General features: G+C 43.2%; 1 protein-coding gene across 1 annotated transcript in view; it reads right to left on the bottom strand.

Moving 5' to 3' along the window:
* pard3ba (par-3 family cell polarity regulator beta a) overlaps positions 1-21,674 on the bottom strand; it is a 145,307-nt gene that overhangs the window by 51,163 nt on the left and 72,470 nt on the right. The window contains exons 16-19 of the mRNA XM_028571803.1: positions 20,890-20,990; positions 16,067-16,111; positions 5,020-5,235; positions 3,862-4,063 (exon numbers count right to left, since the gene is read on the bottom strand). Of these exons, the coding sequence (XP_028427604.1) occupies positions 3,862-4,063; positions 5,020-5,235; positions 16,067-16,111; positions 20,890-20,990 (564 nt within the window). The remainder of the gene's footprint in view (positions 1-3,861; positions 4,064-5,019; positions 5,236-16,066; positions 16,112-20,889; positions 20,991-21,674) is intronic.

Raw genomic sequence — 21,674 nt, 5'->3', positions numbered from 1 at the left:
TACGTTACAGGCAAAGACTTCACCGCTGTCTGCTGAATACAGACAAGAGAGGCAGGCAACCTCTACGGAGGAAGGTCTGAAGGGCACTGCCATTTGTCTGGTCTTATTTTGCAATCAGGGAGACAGGATGCAAACTGGGCTTTAGATGATGAAAATGAGGAGAAGCCAAATCTGAGGGCATCTACACTACCAGTCAAAAATTTGGGGTCACTAGACATTTCCATTCCACTCCATTATAGACAGAATACCAGCTGAGATCAGTTGCATTGTTTTGTTTAAACCAGAGCAGCAGTTTTCAGATTACATTATGTGCTTGCATAATTGCAAAAGGGTTCTCCAATGTTTTCTCAGTCAGCCTTTTAAAATGATATCAGATTAGTAAACAGAATGTGAGTTTGAAACATGGGATGAATGGTTGCTGATAATGGGCAATGTACATTAAAGATCAGCCACTACTTTCTACAACAGTCGAGAACCCTTTTGTAATTATGTAAACACATAATGTAATCTGAAAACTGCTGCCCTGATTAAAAAAAACAATGCAACTGATCTCAGCTGGTGTTCTGTCTGGAATGGAGTGGAATGGTGACCCCAAACCTTTGACCGGTAGTGTTACTCTATATGGTAAAATATAAGTCTTTGCTAAGCATCTTTTTAAATCACTATGAGCGCTAATATTTTATGTTTTTATCCCAATATTAATTACAGTGTTTTGTTATGTAAAACAATAACATAGTACCATAGGGCTGGGCAATATATCCAGATACTGATGAGTATACAAAATTCTCATTGTGTAAATATTTTGTGAAAGCACCAATAGTCAACCCTACAGTATCGATATCGAGGTGTTTGGTCCAAAATATGATATTTGGTTTTCTCCATAACGCCCAACTCTATATTACGATCATATCATGATACAATTAAACAGATGATAATATTAAATATACTCTGAATCCCATTTGACCATCACAAATGATTGCACCCTGATTAGGCCAATTAGAGTCATTTGTAATGACAGCTGGATAAGTGTAGCTAGTTCAATATTAATTGGACCAAAACGGTATGGGTGTCGGAACCTTTCAACCTTTTATATCTCCCTCCTACATCAGCCTTCCCTAATTGTTGACCTTTAATTGAAGCACTTTCATGATGCCAGCAGGTGTGGGACTCACACCAGCTCTGCAGAGATAGGACACACTGTATGGAGAGTGAGGGAGTGATCATGTAAAGAGGATCACACGTAGATTTAGCAGAAAAACAAATGTTGCCACGACAAACGTGATCTCCAGAGGTCACCTTACACCCAGCTGTTTGCAACATACTGCCAAAAACAACTTGTTTTTCAAATACTGGCGCAGCTAAACTAAATATTTATGGCTGCTGATGAAAGGACAGGGCCGACTTCCAACATTTGTTGTGCTAGCTGCTGCTGCGCACACTTCCATTGCGGAGGTAAATTGAGGTCATATTTTTATAATTTGCCCTTTTCCTAATGCTGCCATTGGAGTAAAATAACATTTGAGAGCTGCGATTAGATCGAACCGCGCAATACTCCAGCTAATTAAGTCATATTTCAAGTTCAATAACCATCAAGTCGGCCAGATAAAGGCCAGGGAGAGAAAGGCTAGTGTGTGGTGCAACAATCGGGAAGCTTTTCATACAAGACTCTGTTCTATTGTTGAGTTAGAAAAGCACTCAGCCTCTGGGCTTGGATGAACAGTGGGCTGGATTTGAGTGTTTCTGGCTATTGTTGCCAATTCAAAAGGATGAGTTTGCAAACAAGAATGAAAAGGTGTGTGTGTGTGTGTGTGTGTGTGTGTGTGTGTGTGTGTGTATAACTACATGCATAGGTGTACCAGCATTCGCATAACGTGCATACAAGCAAGCATGGGATAAAGACTAGGCCTGTGATTTCCAAGTTGACTTAAAGTGCGGGGCTTCTTCATTTTATTTAGTAAGGTTGTTCAAGCCTTTGGTTATAAAAACAGGTTTGAAATAATAATCAACATTATATCACTAATACGCCTCACCTAGAATGATGAGAAATGCTGTATTATTCATACTCTCCAGTCGAGAGCAGTTGCAGAGCCGCTGCCACACACTAGGCTCCTACAGTGCCTACTTATAAAGTCTCACCTTTTACCTGTAAGACTCACGCTTTACTGGCATCTAAAATGATCGTCCGTGATGTGAAAACTTCAGACTTCCACACAGTCAAAAGGAAATAAAGATTGTGCATCCCAATCATAAAACTCTCACTGTGGAGCCCACTTTCCTTATTTCAATCACAGTTAGTAAAAAAAAAGGTCTGATGCTCCGAATGACAACATGAGGTTCACATTGTTTATCGGTGTTTTTTGCCCCCAATGGCTCCTTCCAGGCAGCACTGCCTGTTGGGGGGCAAAAACCACCATTGAGCGTTCAAATTGACGGCTCCGTGACTGCCTCATCAATCTTTAGAGGGCAGCCTTAATAAAGACAACTGTTTAACTAATTGTCTTTGATCATTGTAAGAGCAAGTAACTCTTTCATAAATAAGAGTAGGCATGACCAAAAGCAGGGGATGGATAGAGAGTATGAACAAATGGAAGACCGAAACAGAAATCCCAGCTCCAACATATGAACAGAGACACGAGGAAATAAAACAGGAAATGGCACTGTATGCTTGTGAAGTATAGATGCAGAGATTACCTTCCAAACATATAAACACAATCTGTCACACAGCTAGCAGTGTCAGCTGCTACATATTCTGCTGCAGAGAAACAGCAGACGCTTGATGTGTGTAATAGAGGGAACTATTCACGACAAAGACAAAGTCAAGTACATTTTATTGGGGAAATATAGCGCAAGCTGGACAGGATTTTAGGTGGGTTTACACTCAACTGCAACCATTCTGACATGTGTTCCTGTATGGAACTCTGGCTCTCTGAGTGTGTGTCCTTCATCTTGCCCTACTCTCCACCGCCAGCCTAACCGTGTGAACATCTCTTCCATTACCGCCCTTGACACTGTGGCCGATTGGATTCTTATCTGCCATCTGTAGGCCAACGCTCAGCCTGCGCTATCTCTCGCCACAGCCTAATTGAATCTCAAGTGTTGGAAGTGCAGTGATACACTGACCACGACGTGTCACTGCCAATAGATAAGGGTTGCTGTTGGAGGATTGGACCGCCACAATCACGATGGGGACACGTTGATAAAGGGGGTGACAAGCGGCTTGGGTTGGTACGGTGTCAGTGGGACTTTACCTGGATTGAGAGATAATGGATGCCCTCCATTACAGCGAAGGTTGTGCTCATATCCAATAATCCAACTTCCCATAATCCTGCTGGTCTCAGTGGGTAATTTGTCAAAATTTAATCAGGGGGAAAGAAGGGCAGGGTCCTGCTGTTTTCCATCGATTCCTACATAAAAACCTAAATTGTACGGTTTACAGTACAGGGGCGATGCATCACATATTTTGTTACCTGCACAACCTGAACAATCTGTGCCACACCAGCACAGCAGTAAGTAAAATAGCCGTGTCGGCTGAAAATCTGGTCAGTTTGAAAACAAAAGTAATCGCCGCGTTGTTGATCCTCCAGGAACACCTGGGGGTTTTGGAGTAGAGATGAAGCACAAGCCTCATTACCTGCTCTGTTTCAGCTCACACGTTTCTAGTTTGGCAGTCGGCCTTTTAAAATTTAGAGACTCAAGGTACCGTCGTGGCAGTCTGTGGAACTGCTTTTGCTTGATGCTACAGAGTTTAAATGAAAGAAAACCCCACATGTTGTTTAAAGTAAAAAAAAAACCCGATGTGACTCATGACTGATGACTTACTATATGGAGGTTAAAGTATTAAAGGATATCCAGATTTCCTACCTTAAGAGGCCAAATCCTTTCTTTTTGGTCTTCTTCTCCAGATCATCCACAGAATCTTCTGTTTTCTTCTTCCCTTTGCTCTTTTTCTCCTTCTTCTTCCCTTTTGTTTTCTTCTTCTTTGTCTTGCCGTCCTCTGCGTCCAGGTCCTGGCGAGAGGAGCCGCTGACGGGCGTTTCGAGGCCGGAGCTCTCCTCTGACATGTCTGAGGAGGGCGAAGGGCAGAGGTTGAAATGTAGGCACACAGCTGGAATACATGCTCATAAATGTAGCTGCATGTATCACATGAATCGTTTCACTGGGCTGTTGAGGCATCTGTTCAGTGAAGCTAGTTAGTCCTTTATGAGGTAGTCTTTCTCCCAGTGCAGGGGGCTGGCCAGAGGCAAGTCTCTGCACCTGGATGACAACTAGGAGCAGTTATACGAGTTGAATTTACATCTACATGTGAAAGCCAACCTAAGTGGGTCTAACAGTCGTCACAATGATTGTCATTTGTGGTTTGATGTTCAATTTAAAGTATCAGAACACAGATTTGGGTGACCTGGGTAAAGACAGAAAATATAACTTGTATAACTGTCATTCTGCGGCAAACGCTGTGGAAGTCAGACTTCTCCTCTAATACAACTGCAGACGGGTCATTTTTCACACTCCAGATTGTTTCCAAAGATCATTAGTCAACATTCTGCATGAAGTCCTCCATTTCAGCTAACACAGAGGATCATTTCTTCAGTAATCACACACGCGCGCACACACACACACACACTCAACATCCAACATGTCTGTGAGTTCACCAGGTAGAGCTTTAAAAATATGCTGCTGTAAGATATAAAGTTGCTCTTCCGAAATTGCTGAGTGGATAAAATCACGTAGCGTTTCATTAAGGTACTTAGGCTAAGCACTGTCTCTTGGCAGGCCTCTGGCTCTTCTTGAGTGCCAGTGTGTTGTAAAGCCTAAGGGATGTGCATTGGCAGTGTAGGGTCTAATTTAAAATGGATACAATGTCTAGGAAGGAATCCCATAGTACAGCAATAGTGACAGTCCGACATTAGAAAAGGAACATTCTTTGAAATTTCGGGGCTTTCTTTTTGGCGTATCATTTTAGATCTCTGTAAAGTCTGATCCCACTCTTTCTGATTCCAAAATGCGAATGAGAAGTCTTACCATCTTCAGAAGGTCCATCGTAGGACTTGTCAATGGCGAGGCGGAAACTCTGGTTGGCCCCCCGCCCCCGAACAATTTGCGGCCGCGGGCGGTGGAAGGGCACCTTGGCTTGGCTGCGACTCTGCTTGGCCTCCGACACGGCCGTCTGGAGACTCTCAAGGGAGCTGGACTTCCACAGGCCCAGGGTCGGGCCCAGCGCTCCATCATCGTACGGATCTGAGAAATGAAACAGACATGAGAGGGTGGGAGGGCCTGTGAGCGATGAGGTGGACGGATGTTAAACAGGATGAGAGGGAGAAAGGGAGGGCAGGAGAAGCCCGGTTGATGGAGGAGGATGAGGAAGAGGGAAGTCTGCTCCAAAAATGAGATATGCTGCCACTGATAAAAATGAGACAGAATGATTTTAAATGTCAAAGTGACTCTGGGTATTGAGATCATAAGCTTTTAGCTAAATTCCCTCCACTGCTTACAAAACATTATCATCTCCTACATTAATATTTCCTTAATTAAAAGGGCCTCTGCATTAAACTTTCTTAAGTATTAATGCTCCCTGAGATTGAACAGAGGCTGAGATCAGATCATTGCAGGAGGGGAAGAAGAAGCTGGGACATTCCGGATGAGTTACGGCAGGGTGCGCTGGAATGAGTCCATACTTGGTCTATTTGTGCCAGATTAGGACTCATCCAGTGTAAAGTTGTGCATTGTGTCTACTGAACCAGATCAAGGCTGTCCAAAGTTTACGGCAGCATTTACCCAACATGCCTCATCTTTCACACACGTTTTAGTCATCTCTTGAAAACTTTTTTTTTTTGCTCTTCTTCCTCCCCCTTTTTTTGTGCTTTGTGTTTTGCGTGGTCTTTGATTGTATTGGAGGCTGGATTTAACGTAATTCCTTTATCTTATCTAAACATATGAGGAAAACAGCACTGAGTACTGCAAATACAAGCTCTAAAACTTTAAAGGAACACTGTAAGAACAAAATACAAAGATATTTTAAGGCGTGAGGTCATGCCATGTTTACTAAAGCAGGATTAAAGATTAAAGAAAACTATTTAAGTCTTAAATCTTATTGAGTCTGGACTGGACCAGAATTACAGACTTTTTATGATGGTTACTTGGAATAAATTAATACATATCTAAATGCATAACAATTATACATGCATTGAAATGATACTCTAATTGATATTTATAAAGAATATACAAAAGATATTGATATCTTGGCCTAAAAATATAAGGCTTGGATGTAGACTGAGTCGGCCTTTCAAACTTTGTATGACTATTTAATTAAATTAAATTGTATGTGTAGTGTCAAATCACAACAGAAGTTATCACAGGAACCTTTACAGATAAAGTAGGTCTAGACCACACTCTATAATTAACAGAGACCGAACAATTCTCCCCCAAGAGCAAGCATTTGGTGCGACAGTGGCAGGGAAAGACCTCTGCCTCAACCGGCTATATGACTACACAATATAGGATTGCCTGATCAGTCAGCTGATAACCTGAGCAATCAGCGTCAGCTCATACAATTTCTCCCTAATGGATACAGCTTTTTGGATTGAAACTCAAAGAGGCGAGAACCAGAAATATAAAGCTATGAAGATGAAATGGAGAAAGAGAGAGAGAGAGGTAGAGGGAAGCAGAGGAGAGAGGGTGAGAAACAGGCTTGACAGAAATGAGGAGAAAGACAGAGTCCTATAGGAGCAACATAAAGGAGGGGAAAAGAAAAAATCAATGAGGTGGAGTGGTACAGGGACAGGTGAGGAGCAGCACTATGGGAACTGACAGACTCGTGCATAAGCAAGAGAGAGAGAGGGAATAAATGAACTGCCATCATACTGTACTCAGGTATGGCCTCCAACCCGAGAGAGGAAAAAAGGGAAGACGGAGGAGCGGGAAAGTGATGAAGGCCACAGCTGATTCAGCAGGGGATTGGAGAGCAGGGGGGGAGGAGGCACCAGGAGAAAGGAAGATTTGAGGAAATGCAGAGCTGTTGGAAAAAAACAGAGAAAATGAGACAAAGGAGAAGAGAGTGAATGTCAAGCCAAAGTTGGACCCGCCCTACACGCTGTGTGAGAAATTAAAGGAGAGGTGACCAAGAGTGGTGAAGGAAAAGCCAGAAAAGAAACCGCACCATAACCCATCCCAGTTGTGTATCACAATGTAGCAGTGACAAGTACTCTTCAAAGAAGTTACAGACAGGTTGCAAGCAGCGTCTTTTTTTTTTCCTGTCTGAAAACTTTCCTGTAGGGATGACTTTCTCGCATCATTGGCACTCGCTGCTTAAGACGTTATTTCAGAGGCTTCAAAGCCCCGAAGAAGAGCGGGGAAAAGGGGAAGTGAAACTGAAGCGGCAAAAGAGTGGAAGGAGGGGGGGAAAGTAAGCGGAGCGTTGCTGCCTTTTAAGTCCTAAATTGACTTTCTGAGAGGAAGTGGGATTTATGGGGAATAAGGGGTTATAAATAGAGAGGAGGGAGCGCTCAGGAATAAAACGCTCAATTTGAGAGGCAGGATTTGTGTCACAAATGTAATTACGGCTGTCCAGCTCGCAGCCTGATAGAATTAAGCTCCTTGCCAGCGCACTGCTGCACTATACAGAGAAACTCTGTGTGTCTGAACGTGCGGGCGTTTGTGTGCCCTACAAAACGTGAAAATTTTGGTCCAAAAAAGAAAAAATAATTTTTTTTGTAAAAGTCACGATACTGCCTGTATGAGATAGCGGCGTGTGTCCTTGACCGCTTCAGATGAAATAGGAGAAGAAATATGAGCACAAATGTGTGTGTTTGTGTGTGGGGCAGCAAGGGCTCTCATTCCATGCATGTCAGGCGGTTGAGGCTGGAGGTAAATGAATAATGAGGGTTTAATAGGATGGATGAGCGAGGGAGAGGTGGCTATCATCGCCAGCTCGATCCAATGGAGGGTGAAATCAGCGTTTATCACATATCGCTGCCCGCTGTGCCAGCAGATGCTCTCACGGATCCGTTCGCATCATGCCTGCCTGATTGCTACTGGTTCAAGCTGGTGCACATATTTGACAAACAGCCGAACAGCCAAACAGGCCAGGATGGTGGCAATGCCCTTCACAGCTGTAACACTCCTCCATCCAAGATCAAGCAATAATGTCACCTCTTCACTTTCTCTTTTGGTCTTTTTCTTTATCTCACTCTATTAGCGAGTAGCGAAGTGGGAGGGATTATTTTGCTTGTCAAGGTTTCAGAAGTAACATTTTCTGCAAAGAAAAGGTAATGGCAGTGGGAGCAGTTCAAAACCTTAGATGGACATTAAACTACCAATTAAATCATCAGTACAAAATATGATTAACTGTTAGAAAAATATCTCTTTTCAGTTCTTTGATAAAAAAAATGTTTTAGAAAGTAGATGCAGTATAAACTTCAGGAGAGTAGTCAAGTACAACTCCCAAGGTGCATTTCAGTAAGAAACATCCAATTAAGGAGCTTATTGGGTGGTGATGACACATGCCTTTGGTGTGGGAGATCTGGGTTCAATTCCCACTGCAATGCATCAACCAATGTGTCCCTGAGCAAGACACTTAACCCCTAGTTGTTCCAGAGGTGTGTGACCTCCGAAATATATAGCAATTGTAAGTCGCTTTGGATAAAAGCATCAGCTAAATGACATGTAATTTAATGTAAAAAGTCTGAAGTGAATGAGTGAAGCTAAAAGATTACTCTTTGTAGAAATTGGATAATACACACAGCATTCAAAACTCTTCACTGTTGGATTATGGGTGAATATTTGATGTATTAAGCTGCTGTTGTGTGGTGTTTTGGTCCCGATTTTTGCTCCTGATTGCTTTCTAAATTTCCTACAGCCCTGACAAACGCCTCTGACCGGCTTCTTTTCACCAGCAATTGCAGCCAATGCCTCATCATTTTACAAACTCTGTGTTGCCTGGGCAGTTATTTTCTCCCCCTTGCCATTAATACCGGCACATGAGAACGTAGTTCCCAAGCAATGTCCCAGAAGATTGTTTGAGTTATACAGTCGAGAACTGGGAAGTCACTGACCATGACAATCAGCTTTTCCCTCCATTTTATTTGAAGTTTATTTTTTACATAGAAACAAAGCTGACATAATTAAAACTAATGACCACAACATAAAGCATTGTGTTATCAATGTATCAATGAGACTCCAGTGTTGAGGAACATTGAAAATATCGTAGTAAGAAAACTTTCAAAAAGGAACAACCTTAATGCCAAAAAAATGTTGATGAAAAGAACCTGCCAATTACCACATTAAAATGGAGCTTGCATTCACACTAAACACACAAACACTTTCCAGTACGCACAAACACCCATTCAGAAACCCACACCTGCATATCGTAGATGTACAGTATGCACAACAATTGCCAACATCCACCTACACACATGCCTAACCTGCACACATCTCAATGTGTATATTGTGACTTTGCTACAGGCCGTCTAGTCTGTATTGCGCAGACAGCAGGGAAGTCTTTGCCTAAAACGTAGCCTTGGGGTCCTGCTGTGCTGACCGGCCCTGCAAAGACTTACAGCGCTCCATGATGCTGCTTTGTACTTTAAAAGTGAGAGTGACACACCTGCAACCTGTCAGGGTGAGGCACACGGCTACAACCGATTCTCTACTTTTATGTCACGGGGGTCAAAACATTATCAATACTGATATTTTGTGTGAATAATTTGAAGATAATAATTGCAGTCGGACTCTAAATGTCTGTCGGTTCTGAATAAGTCTGCCAATAACTCTCAAATTATTTCACCCAATGAACACAAGAATGAATCAACTGCAGAAATGTCCAAATTACAGGCTTTGCCATACCAACTCTGTGTGCAGTACAAATTGAATACACCACTCAGACTTATACACACACACAGACACACACACACACACACGTCTACACACAAACACACACTGCTAAGCCCGGCCACCGTGTCTTACCTATTACACTATCCAATCAACCGGGTGGGCTAACACCAAACTATTAAATAAGATATTGTCTTATTTATATTAAATGTAATATTGTTGTACCAGTCAAAACATACAAATACACACACTTACACACATCCCAATACAAACCCTGGCACGCTGCTGAACCCTCCCACAGTGTCTCAGCAGGCCTTTAACACTTACCTATCAACTGGACTATAATGTGCTTCGCAGCAAGCAGCTTTGTAGCACACTGGCTGCAAGGTTGCCACAGTTACAAGAAAGTTACCCCTCCATCAAAACTGCTGGGGGTGGCAGTGGTGGTACGGAGCAGGTGTGTATGTGTGTGTAAGTGTGTGTGTAAGTGTGTCTGCGAAGGATGACGGTGAGTTGCCAAGGAGACACTTTGGCCAACAGTGAAAAGGGGCTTGTTGCTTCCAGCCATAGTTCTTTAAAACGGGTACAGGTAGCACAGACACACAGACACACACACACGTGAATCCCTACAGTGCTCACAAATATGCTTATAGAAACACACATGTAGTTCACAGATCCACACACACACTTTTCCATCTAGCATCCAATCTCAGGACATGGCCAATAAAACCCGGAGCCATTTTTCTGGAGACCTGTAAAACAGGCTCTGACCTGCAATCCTCTATAAAAACACATGGCACGCACACACACACACACACAACATACACAACACACGACACACACGCACTACACACACGTAAAAGAAAGCCTGCTCTCAGTGTCACCCTTTTCAATAAAGGTTATTGAATTTAATCCAACAGAAGCATTAAACACACTGTTACAAGGGATAGAATGGTCCCCTTCCTGTGTTACACCGTTTCAATAAAAGTTATTTTATGCAAGTGAAGCCATAACAACGTGAATTACAATAGATATTAACAAATCTCATCTCAATAAATGTTTATGAATGCATTTAAGATCTTAAAACTACACAAAGTAATGGAAAGAACACACAATAGGCCGGTCATGACACTAATAGCATTGCTTCAGCCTAGATTAAATGTACTGACTACAGGCTTTTAAAGCTTTATTGGAGCAAACCTATGATGACATGCGAGACATCTAAAGAGTCAAAAGCATGGCATATACCGTAGGCATGGACAAAACATCTCATGAAAAAGCCAAAACCAAAAATGTGTTGCAGCGTAATGTTCTCAAAACTTTCACACTTTCCTACTCTGGCTGTGGTGCTCTGCCCCAATCCCACTGAAAATGTAAATCTTTCAGAATAGGTAAAAAATAAAAAAAATAAATTGTAGTTTCTTTTCTTTTTTTTTTTTTTAAAGGCTCAGTAATCACCTAAAACAGCCGGGCACTGTAGTTTTTAGTTAACACATCATCAAACAGGGGTGATAGGCGCATTTATTAGGGACTATTTTCATCTGAGGATTAATACACATTTGACTGCCTTAGTGAGTATCTACAGCATATTCTTCATTCTGACTTCCTAACATACGACAAACTTGACTTCAAACCAAATCACTTCAGACAACTGTAAAGCCAGCAAAAGCAAATCCAATTCATGTTATGGCCGATCAAAACTCCACTCCAATTAAAGAGCTGTCCAGTCATTAAGCATCCCTCCGTCACTATCTGAATGCACTCAGCTATATCAGAGGCACAGGATGAAGCTGGATGGAGGCGCTGCTCTGGCAGTAATTGGGTTTAGCTGTTTAGATGTATGAGAGAATGGGAACATATGGGCCGTGTGTATTCAGCCTCCGACTAGATGAATGGCTTTAATAACTGGAGGGGACTTAAAAGGCCATTTCATAATTACTGCTTACCTCTACTGGATTACAGCAGCGCAGAGGGTTGGCAGAGTATGGATGAGGTTTGGAGCAAATAGTGTGGAGCGGTAAACGTGCCATTTGTAAACGTGTGGTAGATAAAAGTGCTTGTGCATTGAGGGAGAACACACACACACACACACACACACACACACACACACACACACACACACACACACACACACACACACACACACACACACACACACACACACACACACACACACACACACACACACACACACACACACACACACACACACACACACACACACACACACACACACACACACAAAATGCTATACCACCCAAACACTCTGCATGCTAGTCTCACCATCAGGGGCTTGATGTCTTTTCTGGGAGAACATTTTAGACCAGGTCCCAAACTTTCAGAATACCTACCTGAACAAGATATGCATCATTTTGGACCCGATATGACAGGGATACAAGGAAAATCAGACTCAGCCCTAATAGGCCCAAGGATAATTAGACAGGATCCAAAAAGCGGTGGACCCGAACAAACCCAAATACAGAGAGAACTCTGGCACAAGCATGATGCCTCCACCAGTTAATGAGCAGCCACAGTCAGAAAGAGGAGCAACTCATTTCACTTTTCCTACACTTCACACCTGGTTGCCTCGAGGTCTAAGATGTTGACCATGTAAAAATTGCAGAATTGGCCCTTATAGGCGCACGCACACACACACACACACACACACACACACACACACACACACACACACACACACACACACACACACACACACACACACACACACACACACAAAATTGCTGCAACATGACGACTTTCAGTTTAAATCAACAACGACATGTCGGAGGGAAAGAGAGAGAGGGATCGAGCTTAGGAGCGAATGACAGCGAGAGGCAGAGTTACACAAGACCCAAACAAAGAGTGTGTAAACAAAGCAGAGGCTTCAGCGCTGGCAGGACGCCGGCTGGTTTTAAAGTCTTAAAGTGCGGAGAGAAAACAACAGGGACTAATGGGGCGCACAGAGCAACGGCACCGGTGGCTGTGCTGCAGGGTTCGCCGTAAATTCTGAAGCATGGAATATCCAGTCAACAACGGTTAGCTTCAAATGATCATCAGAAAGCACACACACGGAGAGAAACATACACAAGACTGAGAAAAACCACATACGCAACTAGAAATTGGAGCAACATCAAAAGCAAATGCAAGTACATGTGCAGTATTGCAGTAAAATCCTCTGCACAGCCCCAAATGCTGTGTGTGTGTGTGTGTGTGTGTGTGTGTGTGTGTGTGTGTGTGTGTGCTGGATGAGCTCCCAGGTGTGTTGTAAGAGGGCAGCCTGCTGCCAAGGGAGATGTTAGACTCTAAGGGAGAAAAATGGGGGGTGTGGGGGTGAATTAAGGGATATCTGTTCATTATTATTTTGGCTGTCTGCCACACGCAAGCACACACGCACGCAAGCACGCACGCAAAGAGATGGTGGGCTCTTCTGACTTGGTAGAGGAAACTCTGAGACTAGAGCATGTTCAATATAATCACGTAAGGCTGGAACAGATACAGCTGCTGAGAATGGAGAGAGAGAGAGAGAGAGAGAGAGAGAGAGAGAGAGAGAGAGAGAGAGAGAGAGAGAGAGAGAGAGAGAGAAAGGAGTAAAGCTAACAGAGAGTGAGTGAATACAAAAGGATCAGCCTGTTGAGAGAAAGAGAATTGAAACGATCATAAAGAGGGAATCGGATGTAGCAGAGGAGGAGGGAAAGAAAATAAGAAAGAGAGATGAAGGTTTGGGATTTGAGAGGATACTAAAAATGGGGATGAGCCTGGCGACAAAGAGCAGGAGACAGAGAATAATCAGAGAGAAGCGACTGGGAAGAAGCAGGGAAGAACGAGAGTGGTAGCAAAGATGAAAGTGAAAAAAGAAGGGGAAAAAACGAAAAGCTCTATTGAAGATGGAGACTCCTAAGACAGGAGAATCAAGAGAGAAGAAAGAGAGAGAGGGAGAGTGGGACAGTGTGAGTAAGTGGCAGTAAGAAAGATGGAGCAAGAGTAGAGAGAGACAGAGAGAGTTAGAAGAGTGAAAGCGCTCCTCGCAGCGGCTCGAGCCAGAGAGAAAAAGGGTTTTAGCCAGATTAAAGAAGCCAGGCAGGCCTCTTAAGATCATCCGCCTAATGAAATATGTCAAAGCCCATAAAGAAACACTGAGGCCATTTAGGAAGGAGGGTGGGGGTGTAGCGCAGGAAGCTAGGCAAATACACTGCGTCAGCATAAAATGAAAAACACGCAAAAGCCCTGTCAATACACATTAGCTAAGACGTCAAGGGGAGAGGAGATGAAAAAAAAAAAGAAAGGAATGCTGCAGCAGGGAAATGGATCGCTTTATATATCATAAGGGTCATGGGTGCTGATCAGAAATGCCAGAAAATGATAGCAGCAGCAGAGGGGAGGAGTAGGAGGAGGATATCATGGAGGAGGCAAAGCCACTTGTGTGAATGCTGAGTGTTGGGGATTTGAGGTCACCAGCAGTGCTCGGGCCATTTGTATTCCACAGGCAACAGGTTTAGTTGGCTTGTTGCAGGTGGATATAAAAGATCAGTGTGTGTGTGTGTGTGTGTGTGTGTGAGAGAGAGAGAGAGAGAGAGAGAGAGAGAGAGAGAGAGAGAGAGAGAGAGAGAGAGAGAGAGACTGAAAGAGGCGTCTGGTGAGGAATTTTTTAAGTGGGCATTGTGGGAAAGTGTCCAGTATTAACAATCTGCAGATTAAATCACCTGCTTTATCATGTACAACTGTGTGTGTTTTTGTGTGTGTGTGTTTTTGTGTGTGTGTGTTTTTGTGTGTGTGTGTGTGTGTGTGTGTGTGTGTGTGTGTGTGTGTGTGTGTGACAGAGACACAGAGGGAGCCAGGCCTGTTTTGGGCAAACATTTCCTGATGCCATATTAAAACACAGTGGGTGTTCTGAATGAGATGAACCTACACTGCTGAACTCCACAATTAAAGCCATGACTCCTGCAGCCCAACTAGAGATGGTCAGCTGAGCGTGCACGCTCTATCTGTACCAGTACCATTCAAGTGAATGAGAAAGCGTGTCCAGACTTTTGACTGGTACTGTATATTCATAGTACTGGAGTTGCGCAGAACAACCACACAGAGATGCAATGCTGGAGCAGTTAGAGTATATGTGACTCAGTGGAAGTTCATTGCTGCCCTATATGCTCCCACATACAGCCCTGCAACTGCTGTGTAAAATATATGAATTTAGGATCACTTTAAAGCCCCTTTCAGACATGGCATACCTAAAAGTGAAAGTTAAAGTGATGGCTTTTCCTCACTTCCGACATCCATAACATACATTTTCCTTCCTCCGCGCGATATTTAGCACCTGCTGCACTAGAGGGACGTCAAGGAAGAAGAGTGTTCTCGCAGGCTGCATCGCTGATGGAGTTTCAAACTTATTTTGCAGTTGAAGCCTTAATTACGTATCAGCTTGAGGGATGCTCGGTCGCCCCCTTCTCACAGTGAATCCCCTAATAGATTAATTTCATCAATTTCATCCTTTAATATCGTTAGATGGCAAATTCTGCTGCCTGTTTTTATAATGGCTGACAAGCACGGCATAACAATATGGTAAACTGGGATCCTTGCTTTTTCCTTTTGTGTAAAAGTGACTCGGGACATGAGACTGACATGTTAAATTGCCATCAGATTTGTATAACAAGGTACATATCTGAGAGGGGCTTTAGTCAGGGGTAATCCCAAAACGAACCGTTGTTCCTGGATTCAGAAAGCGCTTCAATTCTAGAGTGGATTATATTTACAGTTTGAACCACTGCTGTGTAATGTCAGTCAGTAAAAGCAAATAGTAAAACGGACTTTATATTTTACCTTTTAACCAGACTTTTCTCAAATAAAATGAGGCAGAACTGAGTGCAGAAGAATAACTGAAGCGGAAGCCATTGTAATGCTATATGGCTGCTGTCAGCTGGGGGAGGACTGAGCGCTGTGGGCCTGCTGACCTGGACGGCTATAAAGCAGCGAGAGCTCAGACACTAAGTGCTTCACAACTCAACTTTGTCAGCCGGGGTAGTGGAGGGAGGGGGAGGCAAAGGAGAATGAGGAATAAAGAATTTTTTTAGAATAGATAAGAAAAAAAAACAGAGAAAATGAGAATCTGCACGCAGAAGGTCAATTTATTTCCGTGTGGATGGACCTAACTGTTGCACTGTGCGAGAAAAAGAGAAATGTGGCCGAATGGTGGATTAAAAGGAAAAGAGGAAAGCGTTTTGCATGTGTTTAGATTATATCAAACACTCACCTTTCCTCTGCCCGACCAGTGATCTCATGTTGCTCTCGTCAGCCACTATAACACACACACACACACACAGACACACACACAGACACACACACAGACACACACACAAAAAAATCACACAGTTAATGGCTCATATTATTACGTGCCACACATACTGAAATACAGAGCAGCTTTGTGCTGCTTTGTAAACGGTTATAATGGTATCTACTGGTGCTGGCACATGCTGTAAATGACTCCCTGCAGGAGTGTCAGACAGAGGAGGACGAGGGAGACCGACTGCAAGAGGAAATGAAAAAAGAGGCAGAAATGTAAGAAACCAGAAGACAGAGTGATATTGTGCCTGTGAGAGAAAATGAGAACAGATAGAGGCGAGACAATAAATAAAAAAAATAATAAAAAGGGAGGGAAAGGAAAACAAGAAGAAACCCCTACCCAACACCACCTAATCTAACTACACAGGATTGCGGTTGGCCAGCAGCAGCCGCCACAGGCAGTGCACCATGGGATACAATAATAGGTTTTCATTATGCTGCTGTTTCTCTTAAATAATCCTTTTCATCTTTTCATGAGGTCAATTTTCCCGGCAGACAGATGAGGGAGAGAACATGAGAGGAAGGGACAATATTGAAAGGACGAGAGAAGTCCGAAGAAGGGACAAACTGTGAGTAGAGGGAGCACGGAGTGACAGGTGCAGGGTGACAGGGTGTGTCAGATCAAAAGAGCTTGCATCATAAAATCCTGCAGAAAAACATCTATAGCAACCAAAACAAAGAAATATGTTTCCTGTGCACACTTGCCAGATAAAAAAAAAAAAAATATATATATATATATAAAAAAGAATACTTTTGAAGTTTAGAGAAAAAAAAGCTATTGCAGGCGATATGACCCCTGACAGATAATGAAAAGCTTCCTTTTCTTTGGAGGAAAGATAGAAGTGTGCATGGCCAGCAGCCACATTTGTCTACTCGTGCCACAGTGGAAGGCTACAAATTTAGAAACCCTATTTTGACCTCCAGTCAGCTACATTATAGTGTCACATTTGTGTGGATAGTATAACTAGCTAATGTAAGGGTATTCATACAAACCTGCAGAGGCATGATATATACTGTTGACAAGTTATGCATTTATATGGAAGTGAGGTAAGGGAAAGTGCAGGATAGAGGGAGGAAGTGAAAGAGAGAAAATGTGGGATTGAGTCTGAGACACGGAGAGAATCAAAGACACAGAGTCATATAAGGGACAGAAAGAAGCTGCAAGAAAGTTGAGGAAAAGAGGAAAGACAAACTGTAAAAGAAAAAAAAAAAAAGGGGAGTTTCAGAGCCAGCGATGGATCCAGAGAGGTTGAGAGACGTGTGGAGACAGACAGAGCCAGCAACTGAGAGAGACGCAGAGAGTTAATGAGACAGAGGGAGTCCGTGTAGCTGCTGGATCCGTTTCCATGGGTTTCTCTTCACATCCAGATTTGACCTCTTGGCCTCTGAAAGTATGAATGTGCTTTGGAAGCTGTTGGACTATTAGGCCTAGTCTCCGTTTACTCTTTTATGGCTCCATACTGTCTGTCTATTGCACACAATGTACTTCTGACACTGCTGGGTGTTTTTCTTTGTTTGTTCATGCACTGCTTGGTATTTCAGACACTGCTTTTAGTCATAATCTTTGGGATTTTTATGAAATCAAACCCATTTTTGATCCGTTTTATGGTCAGTAGTTCTTCTACAATGGCCATTCAACGGGATTCATAGGAAATGATGCATGCATGTAATCCAGCGCAATTTGATCTTGTTACAGTATCAGCCCCACTGTTCACTCACACAGTGTCAGACCTGTATCAACTGGTGAAAAAAAGCGAGGAAGATCTTGTAGATCGAAAGGGTGCCTTGAAAAGAGAAAAAAAAAGTATTTATTTGGAGCCTAACAGTGTGCAGACCTCCTTTGTGTCCCGCAGTGAAGTATTTTTGCCTGGAATGTGCTTACGCCACTTGGTCCCTCTTCTGTAGATTTATTGTGAAGAAGCCACAGAAAGAGAAGAAAAGCCACAATCATTCAGAACTGGCAAAACTCGACAGAACGATGGCTTTGAAGACCTTGTTACTACCTCGGTTGTTTGCTACCAACTGAGCAAGAGGGTCAGCTGCATGAATGACATTCGTTCCAGAGGATGCCGCGTTGGGCTGCTCCTGCGTTATATCCAGTGACTACATTTTGGGCTGGGTATCGTTCGAAAGCGGTTCTTAAACTATACTGTTTTTCGATACCAATTTTATAAAACAAAAACAAATTACAACATTAGACAGCCAATCACAAACATTATTAGATCTTGGTAGAAGCATGCTGCTTGCTTACTGACGGCGATGAGATTTACTTAGGTATTAAAATTGGGGATTGAATGACAAGGCATTTTTCGATACTCTATACTTTAAAGGCAATTCGGTTGGTGCCTAAAAAGTATTGAATTCGGTACCCAGCCTTAACTACATTTACATAAATATAATCTTCCGGTTTTTGCCCTTATTCCTAAAAAGGCAATATTCCAACTAAGCTGCTTACATGGCTAGGGAAAGTGAATATTCCACAAATACCCGTTTACACGCAGCCGTGGAAAGATTTCCACCGGTGGTGGACTTGTTCGATTGTGCGAACACAGCCTCCCTCTTTAATTCCTTTGACCACCTTTTTGAAAAGGTTGCGGTTGAGATGTTTGCACATATCCAAAAACCTGACTTTTAAATGACCCAAGTCTTTCATTTAAAAGTAGGTGTGTTTCTCCTTCCGACCAGAGATGTGGGCTTTTCTTGTGGGCATGCATCTCCACCTCAGCCTTGCAAACAGTTGGCTGGTTGGTTTGCGTGTACAACGACAACAGCAACGCACAGAGCTGACCGTAAATCCGTAAACCGGCAAGGGGCCATAAACAGGCCGCAACTGCGGTAAAACCCCCAAATGAGACGCATATTTCCAATGCGCTGTGCATGTAAGCGTACTCACTGACTCCACTTCTGTTCCTCAGTCTCAGTCTGTCTTGAATAGTGAAAGTACTTATGCTTTTAATTCAAACCGAGTCATTGCACACCAAATAACTGTGTAGTCCATACACATCCTGGTAAAAGGTCTGATGCATTTTGAGCATCTCAAAGCCAATCCAAACCAGACCATAGACTGATAAATGCATCGGTTTCCATTATTGTTGCTTGATTACGTCTATTATCTATTACAGTGTTTTATTTTACCTTCTAAAAATGATGTCATACAATGCAAATGAGAGCAAAAACTCTTCTTTCTGGTGCTTTCAGGCATTTGTGGTACAGCTGTAGTGTCAGTGACTCAACTATTCACTGCATCAGCAGGTGGTGTGGGAGTGGATTTCTGTGTGTGTGTGTGTGTGTGTGTGTGTGTGTGTGTGTGTGTGTGTGTGTGTGTGTGCGCGCGCTCGCGCGTGCGTGCGTGCGTAAGTAGAAGCTCTGAGTCAACAGACTATTTGCTAAGGCATCCAGGGTCAATAAAAGAAGCTCACCTCCTTCTGTCAAGTGGGGTTTAATAAAAGCTAACCTGCTCTGTGGTGCGGCTAAAGCTCAGATTCATGTGACCGTAAAGACTGACATGGGGGAAACTCTCCAGAGGTGTACAGGGTCAGCATCTGAGGTCATATGTGTTCAGAGCTCCTGCCATCTTTACACATGTACAGTGTATAAACACACACACACACACACACACACACACACACACACAGCTCTGCTAACTACCTTGTTTCAGCCCTGAGCACTTTGGAGAGGGAATGGATGAATAGAACCAGAGAAATAACAAAAAAACAGATTGAAATGGAGGATGGCCAGAGATGGAGACAGAAGCTAGAGAGGGGAGGCAGACAGCGGTGGGTATTGGAGTGGGTCCTCAGTGGGATTGAGCAGAGAGAGAGTGTGTTTGAGTGTGCGTGGCCGCGTGTGCAGACCGCCCTTGTCCATAATGAAAGCCAATCAGCTTGGGTGGCAGAGGCGTGCGCTGCAGGAAGAAAGCCAATCCACTGAACCTAATGAACCACTATTGGAAATCAGAGCGAGGCAGAGAAGAAAGAGAGATGGATAGAAGAGAGCAAGAGCAGTGAACTCGTCGGCTTTAGGTTGAGAAAGAAAGCGCCGAAAGGGAAAATAGAGATAAACAAAGATGGAGGAAATGCTGAGAAATGGCAATAAAAAAAGACCACTGGCCGCATCCCAATAGTCAGGGGTGACAAAGAAAATTGAAGGAAAGTATGAAAAAAGGGAAAAAATAAGAGATAAAGAAAGTAGATTGGAAGGACAGACAGAAAAAGAGGACAGGAGAGACGGGGTCAGCTTGGGGTTAATATGAGGAAATAAGCCCTTTCATTCTCACCTTCCACACACAGCAAGCCATGAGATTGGAAACCTCACGCCTTACACACACACACACACACACACACACACACACACACACACACACACACACACACACACACACACACACACACACCCGGGTTTATGAGTTCAGGGGGTCAATTCCCCTCAGGCCAGGGATAATAGGAGAGGGCTACATATCACAACAAAGAAATGTAGTGATAAGAGGCATGTGATAGCTGTTGTGGTTGTGTGTGTGTGTGTGTGTGTGTGTGTGTGTGTGTGTGTGTGTGTGTGTGTGTGTGTGTGTAGTCTGGCTCCGTAATTAGACTCTTATGTTGGTCGGCTGGTTTGTGAGGGTTGAGACAACAATATGGTTTGTACGGGTTTCTGCCTCAGAAAATGCATTCAATCTGGTGAGAACTAAAGCAACAGCTTCTTTCAGTGATGAGGGGGTTTGAGTGTGTGAACACTCACACAGGTCCATGCTCTTGGACGCTCTGTTACGAGGTCTGTTGTCCTCGTTGCTGGCTTCCGGGAACACTCCTGGGCCGCTTCTGGACCGCATCTGAACCTCACTGCAAAGAAACAGTCACGATTACTGTCAATCAATCAATCAATTGATCAATATTCGTTCTTGAACCGGCGCAGCCACGGTGCTAAAGTCTTGTAGGGACTCGTTGGTTACATCAACCAAACAAGGAGGAGTAAATTCAATTTTAAATCCACACACAACAGACAACAAACGGATCATTCAATTTCCTCCACTCCAGATGGCATGATTCAGTAAAACAATAGCATGTACTGTCTCTATTAAACTTTCAGGGAAATGAGTATATTGATGCCAGAGTCGGATTCTGACCACATGAGATACTGCACACACGCAGATTTCCAAACATGCTCATTCAGAAGACAGTTGTTGTTACTTTTATGGTGTGTGCTGCTGCTGTCTGTGCGCCAGAAGCCTGTACAGCAGCAGGATACTAGCAGAAGTATCATAGCTCTTTCTACGTCTTCAAACTCCGACAGAATTGACTCTATTATGATATAATTACTTATGCATAATGCAAATAGGCTATTGCCATTAGACTGTATGATCTAAATAATGCATATGAGCCATATAGTTAGAGTAATGGCTTTTCTTTATCTCATAACTGCGCCCTATATTAAGAGTGGCATTAGAATATAATAACTCTACCCTGTGTGTAATTTAATAGAGTGCTGATGGTGCAGTGTACTGGAGATTGTGCATGCGGGCGTGA

The sequence above is a fragment of the Perca flavescens genome, chromosome 24 (genome assembly GCF_004354835.1).
Source record: "Perca flavescens isolate YP-PL-M2 chromosome 24, PFLA_1.0, whole genome shotgun sequence".
In the NCBI taxonomy this organism is placed as follows: Eukaryota; Metazoa; Chordata; class Actinopteri; order Perciformes; family Percidae; genus Perca; species Perca flavescens.
Note: the sequence above shows the minus strand (reverse complement) of the source record. Positions and strands in the feature narration are given on the sequence as shown.